The 19,920-nt window shown below is 39.1% G+C and overlaps 1 protein-coding gene across 1 annotated transcript; it reads right to left on the reverse strand.

Annotated features, from left to right (window-relative positions):
* Positions 1-17,682: 17,682 nt before the first annotated feature.
* Positions 17,683-19,920, reverse strand: LOC146708098 (T-cell ecto-ADP-ribosyltransferase 1-like). Its single transcript, XM_085460918.1, has 3 exons — positions 19,801-19,920; positions 18,905-19,025; positions 17,683-18,624 (listed from the first exon to the last, which is right to left on the reverse strand). Exons 2-3 carry the CDS (start codon positions 19,016-19,018, stop codon positions 17,782-17,784), a joined length of 957 nt encoding a protein of 318 aa, XP_085317044.1. The 5' UTR covers positions 19,019-19,025; positions 19,801-19,920; the 3' UTR covers positions 17,683-17,781.

Genomic DNA, 19,920 nt, shown 5'->3' on the forward strand with positions numbered 1-19,920 from the left:
ATAACTCCAAGGTTCCTCACAGTGTTACTGGAGGCCAAGGTAATGCCATCCAGAGTAAGAATCTGGTTAGATACCATATTTCTAGGCTTTTCAGGGCCGAGTACAATAACCTCAGTTTTATCTGAATTAAGAAGCAGAAAGTTAGCGGCCATCCAGGTCTTTATGTCTTTAAGACATTCCTGCAGTTTAACTAATTGGTGTGTGTTATCTGGCTTCATGGACAGATAGAGCTGGGTGTCATCTGCATAGCAGTGAAAATGTATGCTATGTCTTCTAATGATACTGCCTAAGGGAAGCATGTATAATGTAAACAGAATTGGTCCTAGCACTGAACCCTGTGGAACTCCATAATTAACCTCAGTGTGTGAAGAGGACTCTCCATTTACATGAACAAATTGGAGTCTATTAGATAGATATGATACAAACCACTGCAGTGCAGTACCTGTAATACCTACAGCATGTTCTAATCGCTCTAATAGGATATTATGGTCGACCGTATCGAATGCTGCACTAAGGTCTAGCAGGACAAGCACAGAGATGAGTCCACTGTCAGAGGCCATAAGAAGATCATTTGTAACCTTCACTAAAGCTGTTTCTGTGCTGTGATGAGCTCTGAAACCTGACTGAAACTCTTCAAATAAACCATTCCTCTGCAGATGATCTGTTAGCTGTTTGACAACTACTCTTTCAAGGATTTTTGATATGAAAGGAAGGTTGGAGATTGGCCTATAATTAGCTAAGACTGCTGGGTCTAGAGATGGCTTTTTGAGTAAAGGTTTAACTACAGCTAGCTTGAAGGCCTGTGGTACATAGCCGATCATTAGAGATAGGTTGATTATATTTAAGATCGAAGAATTAATTAATGGCAGGACTTCTTTGAGCAGTTTTATAGGAATGGGGTCTAAAAGACACGTTGATGGTTTGGAGGAAGTAATTATTGAAGTTAACTCAGAAAGATCAATTAGAGAAAAAGAGTCTAACTTAACATCAATGGTACTAGGAGTAGCTGTAGATAATATTACATCTGTGAGATGATTACTGGTAATTTTTTCTCTAATGATAAAAATTTTATTTGTGAAGAAGTTCATGAAGTCATTACTAGTTAACGTTAAAGGGATTGTTGGCTCAAAAGAGCTCTGACATTTTGTCAGCCTGGCTACAGTGCTGAAGAGAAACCTGGGGTTGTTGTCGGAGCGACCCAGGGTCCCCGAGCAGTTATGAATTATGTTGTGATATGTATTTGTAATTCTATGCTTCTGTTCGGTGTTCCACTTATTGTATGTGTAGCCGTATGTGTGTATGTGTGCGTATATATGTGTGTGGATGTCAAGCACCTGCAGGCCTGATGGGCGTGGTCCTGCTAGAGGACCACGCCTCTAGCAGGACCTCCCATTTCTATACATGGTACAAATATGCAGAAGAGTTGCATTGTTTGGTGTGTGACGTGCAGAACAGATAATATATGTCAGTTGTGGGCAGGGCTGGACTGGGACAAAAAATTGGCCCAGGCATTTTGACTAGAGACTGGCCCCCCCAGGTATTATAGGAAAAGCCATAAAGCCTTTGAATGAAAACAGACGCTGTTGTAAAAGTGATGTACACTGTCTTGTTGGTATATGTATGATTTCCATACATTTTAGGTCAGATAAAAACTTTGGTTGTAATCTTCAGATAATTATTTAATAAAAGCGAGACATTTTAAATGAGAATAAGAACGTATTTCTTTGCGCCTCCTTTTCCCTGTTAATGCCCTACCTGGCCCCCTGGCAAAACTTTGCTAGATCCGCCCCTGCACAGTTACCAGCTGTCAGCGTAAAAAAGGATCCTGGTGTTATTTGTCTCTCAGAAACAGTTCATAACTTCCCTTTAACTCATTCCTGTCACCTAAAAGGTAAACCTGTTTGTCCATCACCTGTTCAGCTCTGATGATTCAGTAAGGACATCTCCTGGTTTCATCTTCATGTTCCCCTCTCACCACATATCAAACCGACATCATGACCAGCAGCTTAATAGCTGATAATAGCTTAATAGCTACAGGAAGTGTTACGATCCGGCTCGAAATGACCGTAACAAGAGCGGTGTGTCCGTGACTTCCCACGCCCAAACAGACACAGTTTGTAGGCGGGGAGGATGGCAACAGCGCACACCGGGGGCGCTGTTGTATTTTGCTTACAGGGATAGAACAGTTTCAACGTATTCACATGACAAACCCTGGTTTTTCGCCGCTGATCTGGAGTGCAAATCACATAATGGTTATTGTCGAGTTTACATTCAACACTGTAAGGACCAGCAAACTGTGTTAGTAAACTGGACCCTACTACAGGCAGTAACATCAACACCCTCTCCCCTGGTTGAAAACTTCTATCCACAGCTTTTTTTGTCAAAACGAGCCTTCATTTTAGTTTGCACTTGCTTTAAGTTTTCCCCGGCTATTTTCCACGCTAGGCGAAGCCTATCTCGAAGCTGAGTCACATAGTCAGGTACACTACACGGCTCCTCCGGGGCCTCCGACAGCCATTTTTCCCTCAAAAGTCGGAGAGGGCCTCGGACCACATGTCCGAAAACCAACTCCCCAGGGCTAAATCCCAGCGACTCCTGTTTAGCCTCTCTAATGGCAAACAACAATAGGGGCAACCCCTCATCCCACTCTTTACCAGACTCCAAACAGAACTTACATAACATAACTTTGAGAGTTTGGTGGAACCTTTCCAAAGCACCTTGACTTTCGGGATGATATGGACTTGATGTAACATGCTTAGCATGTAGTACTTTAACAACCTGTGCAAAGACTCTGGACATGAAGTTGGTGCCTTGGTCCATTTGAATGATTTTTGGCAACCCAATCACAGAAAAAAATTTGATCAAAGCTTTAATTACTGCTTTGGCTTTCACCGTACGCAGCGGAATGGCTTCCGGAAATCCCGTTGCTGAACACATTACAGTAAGAATATACTGATGACCGGCTTTTGTTCTCGGCAACGGTCCCACACAGTCTAGTATTACCTTTTCAAAAGGTTCACTCATTATTGGAATAGGAGTTAACGGCGCAGATGGAATGGGCTTATTGGGTTTGCCCACCAACTGGCAGGTGGCACAAGATCGACAGTAAGCAGCTACATGTTTTTTAAGCCAGGCCAAAAGAAATTGCCCAGCACTCGGTAATAAGTTTTATTTATTCCGAGGTGCCCAGCCATGCCGGCATCATGTGCTAAGCTTAGCACCTGATCACGATGCTGAGATGGTACCACCACCTGTGTAACACTTGATGTTCCACTCTGATCAGAAGACCACCGCCTCATTAACACGTCATCCTGCAGGAAAAAACGGGGAAGGGTGCTTTCCCCAGCCGTGACAACGGCTGCAAAACAGGAACTCAAAGACTTGTCGTTTTCCTGAGCTCTTACCAAAGTTTCTTTATTCACATTGCCGCTCAATGCCGGTATTAATTTTAGCACACTGCATTTATCCCCCACACTGTCTTTCTCCCGTACAGAAGGTTTTTGCTCCCCAGCCACAAACGTATCTGCGATACTAACCACATCAGCAGAAATGACCGTAACAAGAGCGGGGTGTCCCGTGACTTCCCACGCCCAAACAGACACAGCCACAGCATCGGACTTTTAACAATAGTTTATTGACAACAATGGCACTCACGGTAGTGGGAGTGTATAATTTCGGGGTGAGCTAAGGCCAACACAACAAACAAAACTCAACCTAGGCTTCGGTTCCCCTCTGACCTGTTTACGGAAAAGAAAAGAAAGAAATAACACAGTCTGACCTCCCTGGTCTAAAAACACAGGAGAAAAGAAGGCTTCCCAACATAATCGGCAGCTCACCCCTACTTGCTCCGCACTTCACACACATGCCCGACCTTTTAACCAAATAGCTATTGCTACGGCTGCTCCATCTGGACCTGAGGCAAGTGCACGGGAAGTCTGCCACACCCCCCGCACCGCTGCTCTTCGGTCGCCCTTTTATAGTTCATGTCCACAGCAGGAACCAGTTACATCAGGCCGCTCCTTCGGTCCACCAATCACAGCCGGGCCCCTGCACAGGTGAATTTGCATACACACATTAAGAAACAGATAACCCACCAACACAGGTCAGGAATGCAGTTTCAAAAGTGAAACAACAATCTGAACTAGAAGGCTAACCTCACATTTAACCTTTAATTTCAACTATAAAATTGTATAACTGAACTAATAATCAGAATTATACATATAATAGACATGTATTATCTTATTTAATAGCCCTAACTGAGGGAAACAGAAAAAGCACGAGTTTCTTCAAAAAACGTAATCATATGATTTAAAACAAAAACAATCTGAATTCATGTTGTGTCTCAAAATAAAATTAATACATTTCTAATGACGATAACGTAAACAGAGTAACGATAGCTATTATTGTTAATACAGGTATTTTTTATTCAGCATTTAAAAGGTAAACAAATGACCTCAAGATTGTATTGATTAGAATTTATCACCGTTTACTGACAGTGGGTTGCAGCATAACAAAATAGCTTCACAACTGTAATCAGACTCTGTTTCAAATGCTGCTACAGTGATCGATGAAATGACTTTTAATTATTTAGTTGTTCTGACCTTTATGTAAGAACAGCTTACATCTTAGGTATTTTCATATTTGGCATCTCAAAGGTGCAGAAAATTTACACAGAAAAACATAACATCAACTTTTCTAACAGCACCCCATTATAAACTAGAAAGACATGAGGAGACAAAAACAAATACAAAAATACTGATGGCCGACAGTGCTACACCTCAAAGATTCTACTTCTGCTGGCAGAAGAATCTTAATAGAGCATCTTTTCAAGAGCTTGAATCACATAACGAGACAGTATCGTCGTTTCAGAGAGTCGGGGCCTCGTTTGTATTTGGTCAGGTGACATTCTGAAGAACCATATGGGCCTTGACACAGGCTTCATGTGGACACGTCCACATCCGTGTGGACGCTTGTCTCTGGAAGCTGCTTGAAGTGGACCTGGAAGTGGACCTGGAAGTGGAGCTGCTGTCCTCTCCTTTCAGGATAAGTACAAATTCACCTGCTGGGATTCCACTAAATGTCACCAGGAAATCGTTGCTTCCTAATGACTGCATGAGACCAGGAGTAATATGCACTGTCAGCAGATTGACAGTCATGACAAAATAATATATAACTAAATCTTTACTGCAGAGTAGGGCAGGTGCAAAGACTATTTTTGCGGGATATTTAAGATATGAATATTACCTTCCATGAAATACCTTCAATGAAATATTATTGCAAGAAATGGCTGCCTTCAGGGTGTTGAATTAATTTCCTTGGCATATGATACAATGTTAATTAAGCTGTGCAGTGCTAAATAAATCTATATATTTGGCTATATGCTAAAATTTTAACTTTTTAATAGACCTTCCTTCCTTAAAAAGGAATCTGATCAATCTGAAGGCATTTGAAAATGAAAGTTTTTATGTGACTCAATACAGGCTTGTGGAAAACTACCTAAAGCCCATGACTCGCAGAACTATTTTTAACAAAAATATGACGCAGTTGTTTTCTTATCAGTCCCTCATATCTCCGTGAAGGAATTTTGCCTGTCTAAAGCATATTGTTTGAGAAATCTTGTGGTTTGTTCAGATGCAACTTTGCAGATCTAATCTGTGCTGACATGTTCTTTTTAGAGATCAGATGTTTTCTCTGTCTTGAACTTTAGCATTTAACTCATTCACTGCCACTGAAAAACTTACGTTGACTGCCATTGACGTCTATAGACGTCAATTACGTTTTTCAATGGGAGGGGCTAGAATACAACCTCGGGCAGCTTGTCAGTGAATTTTATTTTTACATATATTTGTAAATAAATTGTTTTGATAAAACATAACCTTTCTCAGTGTTATTTCTGTTTTATAGAAGTGAAAAACTATTTTATATGTTAGAGGTGTCACAAAGCAAGAAATATTAGTGTCAAAGGCACTTTTCTGCTTGAAATGTATTTTTCACAAAAAGCTCGTTTTCTCCCTTTTTTTGGTCAAGACAGGCATTTTTGGTGGAACCCACCTCTCTTCTACAGCTGATTACTAAAGAATGGAAAATGGTAGAAACAAGCTTTTTTTTTGGATGAAAGAAGAGAGTCTGTTCTTCATTTTGGTAGGTTCAGCGTTTATATGATCATAACACACAGTTTTCTGTGGCTCTTCAAATATGAGTAAAAATGCTCAAAAACCCTGGCAGTGGGGAGTTACCTGATTTGAAAATGGCTGGCAGTGAATGAGTTAACATGCATAATGAGGCCTGTAGAGTCTGAGGTTTAGAACTCACATTATTTGCAGTTTTAGTCAGACCTTGAGGTGAATTTGCTTGTTTATTTGCTACTAGGAAGACTCTAATTGCACTGACACACAATTGAATGTTCCAGACCAGCCAACTGCCAAACCTTCCGCTTGTATAGAAGGGGTTACAACTGCTGATTAATCTCGTGCATTTGTACAGTTGTACCTGGTTGGAATTTAATTCCTCTTAATTCCTTTGGAAGCAGTAAGGGTGTACTCAGTTTGTCACAGGACTGCATAGAGACCTGTGAAAACTTTGTTTTTCACATGATACATTATATACACAACAGTGACGGTATTAATATAAAAAATTCTCACTGCACAGAAAATGTGAGTGCATTGCTGAACCAAGTGAAGCGGTCCCTTACCCACTGGACACCACTCTCTATGTCTCTGGTAGGACGTATCAACTCGATTAAAATGACCATTCTACCCAAATTTTTATACCTTTTTATACCTTTTCCAGGCCATACCCAAAGTAAGTGAGGAAAAGTGATTACCACAAGAGAACTTTACAAACTATAAAAATGAACAAACAATCGCCATAAAAGTACCCTGACCTGAGCGAGGACGTCCTTCCTTAAAGGAAAAAGCTGAAAATTTAAATAGTTAAAAGTTGAAATGTGAATAGCTGTTTTTTGTATTATATGATTTATTTATTACATTTTATGTGGAATGAATAAATAAAAGTATATTTACGGTGGCCCCTACAGACAAAGCACGTACAAACCCTGAAGCACGTACAAACTCCAAAACACGTAAAAACTCCGAAGCACATACAAACTCCGAAGCACGTACAAACTCCAAAACACGTAAAAACTCAGAAGCACATAAAAACTCAAAACACATACAAAAGACAAAAGAAGTGCTCCAGAATGCTATGCGCAGTGTTGAGCTTTTGTTACTAAGGCTACGTTCACACTGCAGGCGAAAGTGCATCAAATCCCCATGCGACCCATATCCGATCATGCTATGACAGTGTGAACGGCGCAAATCCGATATTTTCAAATCTGATCTGTGTCACTTTTGTATGTGGTACTGAATCCGATACATATCCGATGTTTTAGAAAGCGACTGCTGTTTGTGTCATGGTCTGCGGTGGGTGGCTGGAATTTCCATAAGGCTCCTGAACTTACCTGGGATCCGCCCCTGGGCAGGGCCAACTCCAGCTCCTGCACACCTGGAGCCTATTGCAGGCAATCAAGCCAGAGGGATGTTCATTCACTGCCAGTTCATCATCAACACATGTTGGTAACAGGCCCTTAAGACTAAAGTCCCCATGGGCTCCGGCAGACTCTTCAACGAGGTTATAAATGAAGTTCACTGAACTTTGACCTGAGTATGAAAGCACAACAGTAGACACAGACAAATAAAATCTTTGAAAAACATCTCATATAACTCAGTGGTTAAAAGTTAACAATAATGATACTGTTGTGGCCATTTTTGTTGAATGTTTTTAGAATGCAATTTGTATTCATTTTTTGTTTTTTCCTTGAAGGTGTAAGAATTTACTGACCTTAATTTGTAATAAATTTTATTGGATAAGCATTTGAAAAGTGATTGGTTTATTAGTTTATGGACCCTCCCATTAATTAAGAGATTAAGAGCACCCGGGATGGGTGTGGTAAAGAGGTTTTTTGTTTTGTTTGCCAAATGTCAGATGGGAAGACGGGAGGGTTAAAAAATGATTTTTTGACCACTTTTGAAATTGTTAAAACAAATTAAGTTAACTTTCGTTTATGTTTAAGTTTAAAGAAGTTATTTGGCTGATTTATGTTTGTATTTTTTTTCACGAAATAAACGGCATATGATTTTAAACAATGGAGTCAGAAGTGCGTAGCAAAACAAACCTCCCGTTGCCACCCACGGCCTTTCCTCGGATCTTTTTTGTTTGGAAAGTAAAAGGCCGCGACAGATACTGACCTGTGACCTTAACTAAGTAAGGGTTGTTTGAGCTAACACTGATTTGCCATAGCCCCGTTTGATTATCAGTGTTAAAGCTTAAACGACGGAAGTTTCCTGCTCTGGTGACAGATGCCAAAGGCCCACTGGACTGATTGGAAGTCTGAGAAACACCTGGAGGAGAGGGACAAACAATTACAAAGATATTTTCAATATGATGATATAAGAGGTTAAAAAAAATTAAACAAATGCATAAAAAAATGCATCTTAGAAGTATTAAGAGACATTTGTGATGACAAAACCTGTTGGGCTGGTGAGGCTGAAGGTGAGAGGTGAGTCTCCTGTGATGTAAGCTGTTACATTATTTAATGAACCATCAACAGTAAAAGTAAAATGATCAGGCCTTCCAGGGTATTTTCTACAGTTGACAGGCTAACAAACCCTCCTGTGTCAGTGGCAGCTGAACTTCATTCGACCATGGCCTGCAATGACTTTGCCAAATTCTTCACAGAAAAAATCCAAAAAATTAGACAAGCTATTGGTACATCAACAGCAGATCCAGGATATGTACTGTGTCCACCAAAAAACTGTTTAAATACCATGAAACAGTTTAAACCTATTAACAGCAAAGACCTGGAGGACATCTTAGGTCAACTGAACTCCTACTCCTGCTGTTTAGATGTCCTGCCAACAAGATTTTTCAAAAAGGTCTCAAAGACTTTAGAGTCAGACATGTTACAGATCGTCAACTTTTCTTTATTATCAGGTGTGTTTCCAGAATCACTAAAAACTGCTGTAATTAAACCTATACTGAAAAAGGACAATCTTGACAAGACACAAATGAACAACTACAGGCCGATCTCAAATCTCCCATTTTTAAGTAAGATCATTGAAAAAGCAGTTTCTCAACAGCTCAATTACTTAAAACAGAATAATTGCTACGATGCCTTCCAGTCAGGTTTTAGACAGAACCACAGCACTGAAACCGCTCTGACCAAAGTGTTTAATGACATATGTCTGAATACAGACAGTGGAAAAATGTCAGTCTTAGTTTTACTGGATCTCAGTGCAGCATTTGATACAGTTGACCACAACATATTACTCAAACGACTGGAGAACTGGACAGGTCTTTCAGGAACTGTACTAAACTGGTTCAAAACATACTTAGAAAACAGGAAATACTTTGTATCAATAGGTAACTTCACATCTGAGCAGACAAGTATCACATGTGGAGTTCCCCAAGGTTCTATCTTGGGACCCCTTCTGTTTAACATTTACATGCTCCCACTGGCACAGATTATAAACAACAACAAAATAAACTATCACAGCTATGCAGATGACACACAAATATATATCACAATGTCACCAGGAGACCAAGGCCCTGTGCAGGCTCTTGGTAAATGCATTGAGGAAATCAATGACTGGTTGTGCCACAATTTTCTCCAGCTAAACAAAAACAAAACTGAGGTAATAGTCTTTGGCGCCAAAGAAAAACGATTACAGGTCACCAGAGAACTTCAATCTATACATCTAAAAACCACAAACCAGGCGAGAAATTTGGGTGTAGTGATGGATGCAGACCTAAACTTAGAAAAACACATTAAGACAATAACAAAGTCAGCATACTATCACCTCAAGAATATTTCAAGGATAAAAGATCTGATGTCTAAACAGGACCTGGAAAAACTAGTCCATGCATTCATCTTTAGTAGGCTTGATTACTGTAACAGCATCTTTACAGGTCTACCTAAAAAATCAGTCAGACAACTACAGCTCATTCAGAACTCTGCTGCTCGAGTCCTCACTAAGACCAAAAAAGTGGACCACATCAGTCCAGCTCTGAGGTCTTTACACTGGCTGCCTGTCCGTCAGAGGATAGACTTTAAAGTTCTGATGCTGGCCTATAAAGCTCTGAATGGTTTAGTACCAAAATACATCAATGACCTCCTGACCCAGTATGAACCTTCCAGATCCCTCAGGTCATCTGGATCCGGTCTTTTATCAGTTCCCAGAGTCAGAACCAGACACGGAGAAGCTGCATTCAGCTTTTATGCTCCTTATATCTGGAACAAACTCCCAGAAAGCCTCAGATCAGCTGAAACACTCAGTTTATTTAAATCCAGGTTGAAGACTCACCTGTTCTCAGCTGCATTTGAATAAAGCACCAAATCCACACTTTTAAGCTTAAATTTCAAAACTTACATTTAACTACTGATTTTATCTACTGTTCTGATTTTATCTGTTTTGATTTTATATACTGTTTTGTTTGTTTGTTTGTTTGTTTGTTAATTAGTTAGTTAGTTTATTTGCTTGTTTTAATCAATTTTAAATCATGCTTTTTATTTGTTTTTGTTTCTAATGTCTCTGTAAAGCACTTTGAATCACCTTGTTGTTGAATTGTGCTATACAAATAAACTTGCCTTGCCTTTGTCGGGTCCCTCACCCAGGACCAATTTGCCATGGGAGACCCTACCAGGGGGCAAAAGCCCCCAGACAACATAGCCCCTGGGATCCCTGGGACACACAAACCCCTCCACCACGATAAGGTGGCGATTCAAGGAGGGGATAAAAAGTGTTTGTATCTGTAATAATCAGAAAAATGCATCATTTGTGGCCTACAGCATTTAAACACTGAACCAGCTAATGTGTGTCATATTGTGTAATGTGGTGGGACTGGTGGAAAACTTCAGTGAAGAGTAGCTGACCTCTGGCTCTGATGAAAACTCAGAACACACACACACACACACACACACACACACACACACACACACACACACACACACACAAGTAATTGTAAGAAGACAGGCCTAAAGTCACAGTCTGGCTTTGCTGCTGGGCATAAGAAATACATACGAATTTCAACTTTATTTATTTCTCTATAAAGATTATAAAGATAAGTAGTTTATGTCATTGTTGGTAAGATTTTTAATGATAAACCTGTGTGCAAAACAAATAAAGGAACATTAACAGTTTAAGTAGCTCCTGTCTTAAACATTTATTTATGTGTTTTGTTCTCTTCCACCCAGAGAGCTGACTGACAGGAGGAATGTCAGGATGGGTGTGTACTAATGGAAAATGTAAAGAGGAACGCGGAAACTTTCATCATCTCTGAAACACAAACACAGTAAACGTATCTGTTTGACTGGCATGCAGTTCAACAGCTTATTAGTGAGTTTGTTTCTCAGAAGCATCTCAGGGTGACGTCACATGATTTGGATTTCCTCAGCCAACGCTACCTATCAACCTATCCCAACTTTGATGTGTGAAAAGCAGGATACATCCTGGATAGGTCACAGGTCTGTTACAGGGTCAGCACACGTACACAGATATGCAGCCACTTTAGGAGTAACATGTGTGTCTTTGGACTGTAGGAGGAAGCTGGAGTGTCCAGAGAGAATTGTCAGGGAAAACATGACAACTCCACACTAAGTGTTAAATATAATGTCCAAGCCTAAATTCAGTGTTTAAATGTGAATGGGATTTGTTATTACATAAACATACAACAATTAGCAGTAACTCACATTTTATCTTTTTTATTTTATACAAGAAATGCATAATAACTGTAAGTTAAAAATCATATTTATAAAAACGAGAAAGGACCATTTTATCTCTTCAACAGTTGCTTTTTAATTTTAGTGAACATGTTTTGTAACCAAGGCAGCACTGTGGTTAGCACTGTTGCTGCACAGCAAGAAGGTCCTGAGTTCAATTCCAACATCAGGCCGGGGTCTTTCTGTGTGGAGGTTGCATGTTTGCCGATGGGTCAGTGAGATGTCGTCTTTCTCACCCGATGACACGGTCATGGCTGAAAACTCACTGATTCTGATCCGTCGGCGGGTCCGCGCTTTGTGTTTACGCTCTTCTTGTGATTATGAAGCTGCAGGTTTGATCTCTCTCCAAACAATATTGACTGAACCAACAGCAAAAGAAGATCCAAACTACACTTCACATAAACATCGTCATGAATTCCCTTAGTTTCGCTGTTTTGCTTCCACCACGGTAAAAATCACTTCATGCACAGCTTTCTCTCTCTCTCTCTCTCTGTGTATACTCCAAGAACAGTTTCCCGTCTAAAAATCTGTTTTCTGCATTATTCACTTGCTTGTTACGCACAAGTTGTTTACAGCTCTGTCAGACACTGTTTTTTTTCCTTTTACTTACTTCCAAAAAAAGCCCCATTTCTGCTGTTCAATGGGCTTCTCAACAAATTTAAACTTTTTAAAATTATGCAAAATTGCAAACGCTCAGCTGTGTCTCTAATAAAACCTTTGTAACTTTGCTCTGCTTCACTTCAGCAGCATCAGGTAATGTTCATATGTTGATTAATGGTTTTCTTTCGTTTTTGATCTACTGCAGAATATTTTTACAAAATCCCAGGCCAGGAAAATCACCTTCATGTTTTTCTCTGTTTTATCCTCTTTGACACAAAGGCATCTGCTGTGATGCTTATACACCTTTGCTGAAGTCTTGCAAGTGTCAGATTTCTATTTATAGATATAAAAATATAGAAATGTACTGAATGTGTCTGAATTATAATATTTCTGACTGTCTGAGGCAAAATTTTCCTGATTCAAATCAAATCGAATTGAATTGAATCCTAGATTGAATCGATTCGGGAACTTGTGAATTGGAATTGAATCGATTCTAGAAATCAGTGACGAAACCCAGCCCTACTTAGGAACACCTTGCTGGTGCTGGCTTGCACCCAGTACAGAGGACAGGTCAGAGCTAAAGAGAAACGACATCCAGATTACCTCAAAGTTTGACATTTAACAAAACAATAGAGAAAAGCAGTAACTTCCAGGACACAGACTGATGGGGTTCAAGCAGAGAAAGGAGGAAACAGCTGTCTTGTTTACCTCCTACGCAAACCGGATGTTTGATATAGAGAAACAAGAGAGAGAGGACCATTACAGAGTTCCTATGAGCAGCCACAGCAGACATGATTTCTCCATCATGCTTCTTGTGTTCTTGATCCATTTCTTTTTTTGAACAGTTCAGTCACATCCAGTAAAAGCCCTCATCCTTCTTTCTCTGTGAGCGAGTGTTTTGATTGCCTCCACTGTTCTGCTTCTTATATTTCAATACATGAATAAATAATAAATAAAGCAATCAATTATACTGTAAATGATCATAATTATACTGTATATAAATTTTGTCTATAATTCGTAAAATCTGGATATTTTAGAAATCCCAGTAAGTGCCTTTAAACCTTTTATGGACTCCATCAAACTAACTGAACCTTCAGGGGAGAAAAGTCAATGCAGATAAAAACCTAAAACTGGATTTCAATAAAGATTTAACTTCTGGCAAAGCTGCTAAAGCAAATGAAAACCATCAACAAAACTTCATTGCTGATGAAAAGGAAACATTAAAGAATTGCTCGAAGGAAAACCATCAACTACAGCTGGTACAGTCCTGCACACTTACCAATGAGAGAGTCCGAACAGGTTGAATCTCCCGTGGTAATACTAGGTATGGACCGATCCGATATTACGTATCGGTATCGGTTCGATACTGACCTAAATTACTGGATCGGATATCGGAGAGAAATAAAAAATGTAATCCGATCCATTAAATATCCCATAGCGTAACTCAGCTCATAACCTTAGCAGTATGCCTCACGTGATAGAGCAGCTGTGGCGTGCGAGACCTGTCGGCAGTCGGGTTGAGCATTTGGAGCCTCGCTACCAAACCAATATTTCATCTCCCAGAAAGTTATCCCAAGAACTAAAGCAAGTTTGTCTAGCAAAGTTTTGCCAGGGGGGCAAGGTGGGGCATCAACAGGGAAAGGGGGGCACAAAGAAATATCTTTCTTTCTTATTTTCATTTAAAATGTCTAGCTTTTAATAAATAGTTATCTGAATCTTACAACCAAAGTTTTAATCTGATGTAAAATGTATAGAAATCCATTACTGTATATAGTAACTATTAAGTCTAATATACCCTAGTAAGCTGTAGTACTTTTTCCTTTGGGAAGGTGCCATCTGTGCAGTCTGCAGTTCTGTTGTAGAAAGATTTTGAATCTATTTAATTATTGTAGGAATATAATCGATTTCGGTTCAATTTTTTATACATGCATTAAATTAAAGTTGATTACGTTGATTGAGCAGGTTGCTGGTTCGAGTCCCGGCTCCAACAGTCTCGGTCGTTGTGTCGTTGGGCAAGACACTTCACCCGTTGCCTACTGGTGGTGGTCAGAGGGCCCGGTGGCACCAGTGTCCGGCAGCCTCGCCTTTGTCAGTGCGCCCCAGGGTGGCTGTGGCTACAATGTAGCTGCCATCACCAGTGTGTGAATGTGTGTGTGAATGGGTGGATGACAAAATGTAGTGTAAAACGCTTTGTGGTCCATAGTAAAGCGCTATACAAATACAGGCCATTTACCATTTTTTTATACAAAAAGCAGCAAGATTTTAAATAAACTGTTTTATTGGTTATTTACCAAGTTACTGACAGGACAAAAAAAACCCTATTTTACCTACTAAATTGTGATCATCACTGGTCCCAATTCGAGTCACAGAGCTTGAACCAGCTTTCATCAGTGTCAGGTTAGAAATAATCTGACACCAACAACAACAGTAAAACAACAACAACAACAACAACAAAACAGGCAAAACACTCTTGCTGTTGCTGGCTCTGGCCTCTCCTACCTCCCATTGTTGTTTGTGCCAATTTCTCTTTTTCTAATGCATTAGTGAAAGAGCTCAAAAGGATTTGCCTTGTCAGAGTCTTATGACAATCACATCTCACATCGTTCTATGACTTTGACTGATGAGGCAAAAACTAAAACAAGATTTCAAAGATAATCTCTTCTCTCTCTATGGTGAGGTTAGTGAACTAACTAAGCTACTTTTTCTCATACACAAAGGTGCTGACACTCAATGGTGTAGAATTACATAATCAGAGATATCGCAAAAGAACAATACAGTATGTGCATGATTGTGCCAACTTGTAGAATTTTTCTTAGTTGAAGAAAAAACAGTTTTTGAACTTTTGCGTCTGCATACCACCAAAGCATATAATAAATCAAGCTATCAAACTGAAAGTTCAATACTACAAAAGCACAAGGAAGCTATGTTGTGTTTTATGGGGTGGGACAAACTACTAGCACATACTTCTAGTGCTAGCCCCAAGTTCAGATAAATAAGCAGGGTTGTGTCAGGAAGGGCATTTGCCATAAAACCTTTGGCAAATCAAACCTGCAAAAAGTGTAATTTTCATACAGAATTGTTCTGGGCCTGGGTTAGCAGTGACTGCTTCTGTTGCTTTTGGCCAAGAGGAAGGTGATGAGCCAGGCTCTGGGTGGTAGGGAAGAGTTCCCAGATTACTGGGACAGTGCAGCTTAGGTGGTGAGGGAAATTGTCAGAAAGGTGTTTGGTGTATTCTCTGGACAGAGTATAGGAGACTTGGAGGTGGAATGAGGAAGTAAAGAAAAGTATTCAAAAGAAGAGTTTAGCAAAGAAAAAGTGGGATAGTTAGATAGATGAAGAAAGTAGACAGGGCCAGTGGGAGGCTAGGTGAACAGCAATGAGATAGATGTCATAAGCACAGGAAAAGGCTTGTAATTAGTAATATGTGAGGCTGGACTCTAAGGAAGGAGAAACGGGTCATTAAGTATAGAAATTAAGTGCCATTTGCTCACTGTTTGAGCAGGAAACCATATGCCCATATATAGTGACCTTTAGATTTAGTCTGATTTAGTGCTCAGTTCAGATAAAAAATATTATAGTAGATGATGTTAACATTGGTGTAGATGCTGAAAACAACAGCCTCAACTCTGCAGTTAATTTAGTGTAAGACTCAGTTGGTATCGATCAAAATTTAGATCAGCTCATGCACTGCTTTAGTCTCACTCTGGACCTTGTCCTGATATACTGCATAGAAACTGATTCCTTCACTGTTATCCTTTTAAATATGTGCCAACACAATGCTGATCAGCTATCTAACATCTACTATTACAATGCTAGATTATCTTATTAATAAAATAACATACTCATGTGTTCAAACCCAAATGCTGTGGCTCTTCTGAAAAAGAAGACAACAAATAAGATATACTTGACTCACAACTCTTAAAGCAGATAATACATAGGTTAGCGATCCTCTAACTAGAGCAGCGGTCCCCAACCCCCGGGCCTCGTACCGGTACCGGTCCGTGAGTCGCTTGGTATCGGGCCGCGAGAGTTGAGGCTCAGGTGTGAAATGTATAGTTTTCAAGGTTTTTATCAGTTTTCAGCGTTATTTTGTTATCGTTTTTATCGTTTACTCAGTTTTCCTGGGTCTTTTCACGTGTGTTATGAATAAATTTTCTTTTTTTCGGTACCGGTACTAGTTTTATTTTGTTGTATTTAAAGGCCGGTCCATGAAAATATCGTCGGGCATAAACCGGTCCGTGGTGCAAAAAAGGTTGGGGACGGCTGAACTAGAAGTATTCTATAACCCCCTCTATAAGATTTGCACTGAGAGAGACACGAAGGGACAAAATTAGAATGCGTGTATCAGAGGGACAGCTCAGGTAGAGCACTTTGGGGGAAAAGTTAGAGGCAAGGCTGAGATGGTTTGTACATGTGCAGAGAAGGGATAGCGGATACAAGAAATTGGACAAAGGTGCGTTGATATACAGTGCGATGTTGATGTAATGATACGGTTAATCAGCAGGGGCACTGTCTTTAAGAAAGCTTATGGATGGCAAAAGGGGAGCACATAAAAGAAGACTGATCAGTGGTGTTGTATAATAAATTGTTTGGGGGAGTAGCTCACAAAGCATAAGTGGATGCTATGTTATTTTTAACAAGCACTAGGAGGACAACACAAAAGGGTGTTGAGCATTAGTTGCCAGGAGGAAGAAAAGAGGAAGACCACAGAGATGATCAATACATTTAGTGAAGGAGGACGTGCAGAAGGCTGTTGTGACAGAAGATCCCAGAGATGGGATGAAATGGCAATGTTGCAAATGATGCACTGTGCTGTGCTGCCCCCTAAAGGGAGCAGTCAAAGAAGGAAAAGAGCGTAATAAATAGAACAGGCTTTTTAGGTAAAAGGCCTGTTCAGTGATTTTTGGATGTGTTTGTGTGTCATAATTGAACTGGACACGATAAATGTAATCTATGATTATATATTATTTTACTAATTGTTATGAATATTTGTTCATGACAGAGTTGAAAGTAGAAGTTCATTAAAGAGAGAGAGAGAGTATATATATTGGCATAATTACAGGCACAACTGAAATACATACTTCTGGTAGTTTCCTAAAAAATATATTATCAAAACAAAAATACTTTATTTGAAACAACAAGAGAACAAACCTCACTGGGTCATTAAATGGTTGCCATTCAACTGTGAAAGACAGCGGTTATAATTCTTAAATATTTTTTCTGTGACTGTTGGATTAAAAGTCATTTTGGTGATGTAAAGAGGCAAAAAACTGTCAAAAAAAACAAAGGCAAAAGAACAATGTACATGATGTGACAAATGATTTTATTTTTTATGTATGTTTGCATGAATGTATGAAAAACAAAACATATACATGAAGAATAAAACACAAAATGCAAAGATCAGCCTAATATAATCCACAATGTGGCTGCTGTAACTTAGATGGAAAGGAAGAACCATAAACAGCATTGGTTTTATGGTACACTTTCACCAAAACAAAAGGCAACAAAAGACAAATTAGAACAATACAAATAATAGTAAAAATGACCCAAAATCCATCTACTACTGCAGATATTGGATGCAACATATTGCTTTCTTTGCTATAAACACAGTTCATATTGCTCGTGAGTCTATAGCTGATTCTGCATTCCTTTGTTTCTGTCTGGATGTCAGTGACTTTGAAAATCTCATATGGGGGAATTAGGACCTGATTATTTTTTTTCAGGGCAGAGTAATATGTTATGTCAGCACCAAAGCACGTTTGCACCTCAAAACATGAGATGTTCCTTGCAAAGTCCCACTCATCAGAGCCTAACATGAAGGTGCTAAACCGAACCTGTTTGTTAGAGATGTTCAGATGTAAAAGTGTCTCTGTTTGAATATGTGTACTAACACATGTCACCTGGCTGTGTTTTAAAATCTGAATGCCTTCAGTTAGAAAAGAATAAAGTGAGCGTGACTCAAATGTCTCCTTTGGTTTCCCAGTTCTATTTGCAGACTTGAAGTTGAGGTTTACAGATTGCAACATAGATTTTGTGTACATATATAAAGCAGCAGAATGATCTTTCTCCAGGTGCTTGTGTTGAGGCTTTCTGGTGTGTTGCTCTGCATTTCTCCAGGCTTCACTGAAGTTTTTACAGCAGGATTCCCATTTTTGCATCATGGAATTATCATTTAAAACTGTAACTTCAAATACGCAGTCATAAAATGTGGCATCACTCTGGTAAAAAGTCAAATTCTCAGTAGATGTCTGAAATTAGGAGGAACAGCTTGTTAAAAATATCCAGCAGATGGCGATATGCATTAAATCAACAGCCAGCATTCATCTTCTTTTAGTCTTTTTTAGATAATGGCTTCAAGAATCACATTAAAGGTGTAAAGATTTCAAAACACTGGCTATGAATATTATGATAAAGTGCCATAAAAGAAACCAAAACATAGAAAACCCTTTATTTTACATCTAACTTTAGCTTGAATCAAAAACAAAATAGTGTAAATTATGCAGTATTAAATAATTTAAAGTGGTATACCTTTTTAACAGTATCCTGCAGGCTGAATGGTAGATGTGTGACAACAAAAATAAGAGTAGTAATGGCACATATGATTGTTTTTCTCTGACACACTCGCGACACTGAAGAAGCCATAATTCATCTGAAAAAAAAAGAGAATTTAGTTTAAAGTGAATTATTTGTGTTTTCTTTTCTTTTGTGGAATTAATTGGCAAACCTGTAAAATGTCAGTGTATGTCATGTATCTTGGCACAAACCCCCCACATATTTCACAACATGACTGTGTACAGTTTATTTGCTTGCTCTACACAATAGAAGTGTAATAAAAGCCTGTTTCAGTCTATATGTCTATATATACACATATGTCTAGACATCTATTTGCCCTATATATATATTAGTTTAAGGCATGCTGGGTTGTGTGATAACACTGTGGTGAATCAAAGTCCTACTATGTGAGAGAAAAAAGAGCTACTTGCATGAACTCAGCTTGTGTTGTGTGTCTTTGTAACTAAACTCTTTAGAAAATACGAATTGCCAGTGTTAGACAAAACAAAACTTGAAATGTTTAATAAAATACACCACTGCCAGAGGATCACATCATTAAATGTTATATTCAAATTGATATTGTTGCAGCTTGTCACAATGAGAGAACTACGTAGGTCCTAAATTCCTGACACAGTCTGTAAGTACGTAATTCCTCTAACATCAATGTTTATAAACTGTCATAGACAAACCAAAATGTAAATAGAAAATTAAATAAATAAAATTTTTCTCTGTAAGATTTATCTGAACATATCACAGTAAACAGAGGGTAACAACATACTGTAATGTCTCTGTATTTATGTGGAATGGCTAGAAAAGACATTTAAAATATGCATTTCAAAATTCTGTCTATTTTCTTTTTCTTTATTACTTACAATATTATGAACAGCACTACAGTTTAAGGTGGTCTTTTAATTCCAGAGTGAAAATGCTTTAGTTCCCTTTTTGTGTTTTACGGTTGAAAGACTTGCCTTGGTTTTCTGCTTGAGCTAGTC

This window comes from Copadichromis virginalis, linkage group LG6 (genome assembly GCF_057382275.1).
Source record: "Copadichromis virginalis isolate Kocher_CV1m ecotype Utaka linkage group LG6, C_Virginalis_male_GT1.1, whole genome shotgun sequence".
Lineage (NCBI taxonomy): Eukaryota > Metazoa > Chordata > Actinopteri > Cichliformes > Cichlidae > Copadichromis > Copadichromis virginalis.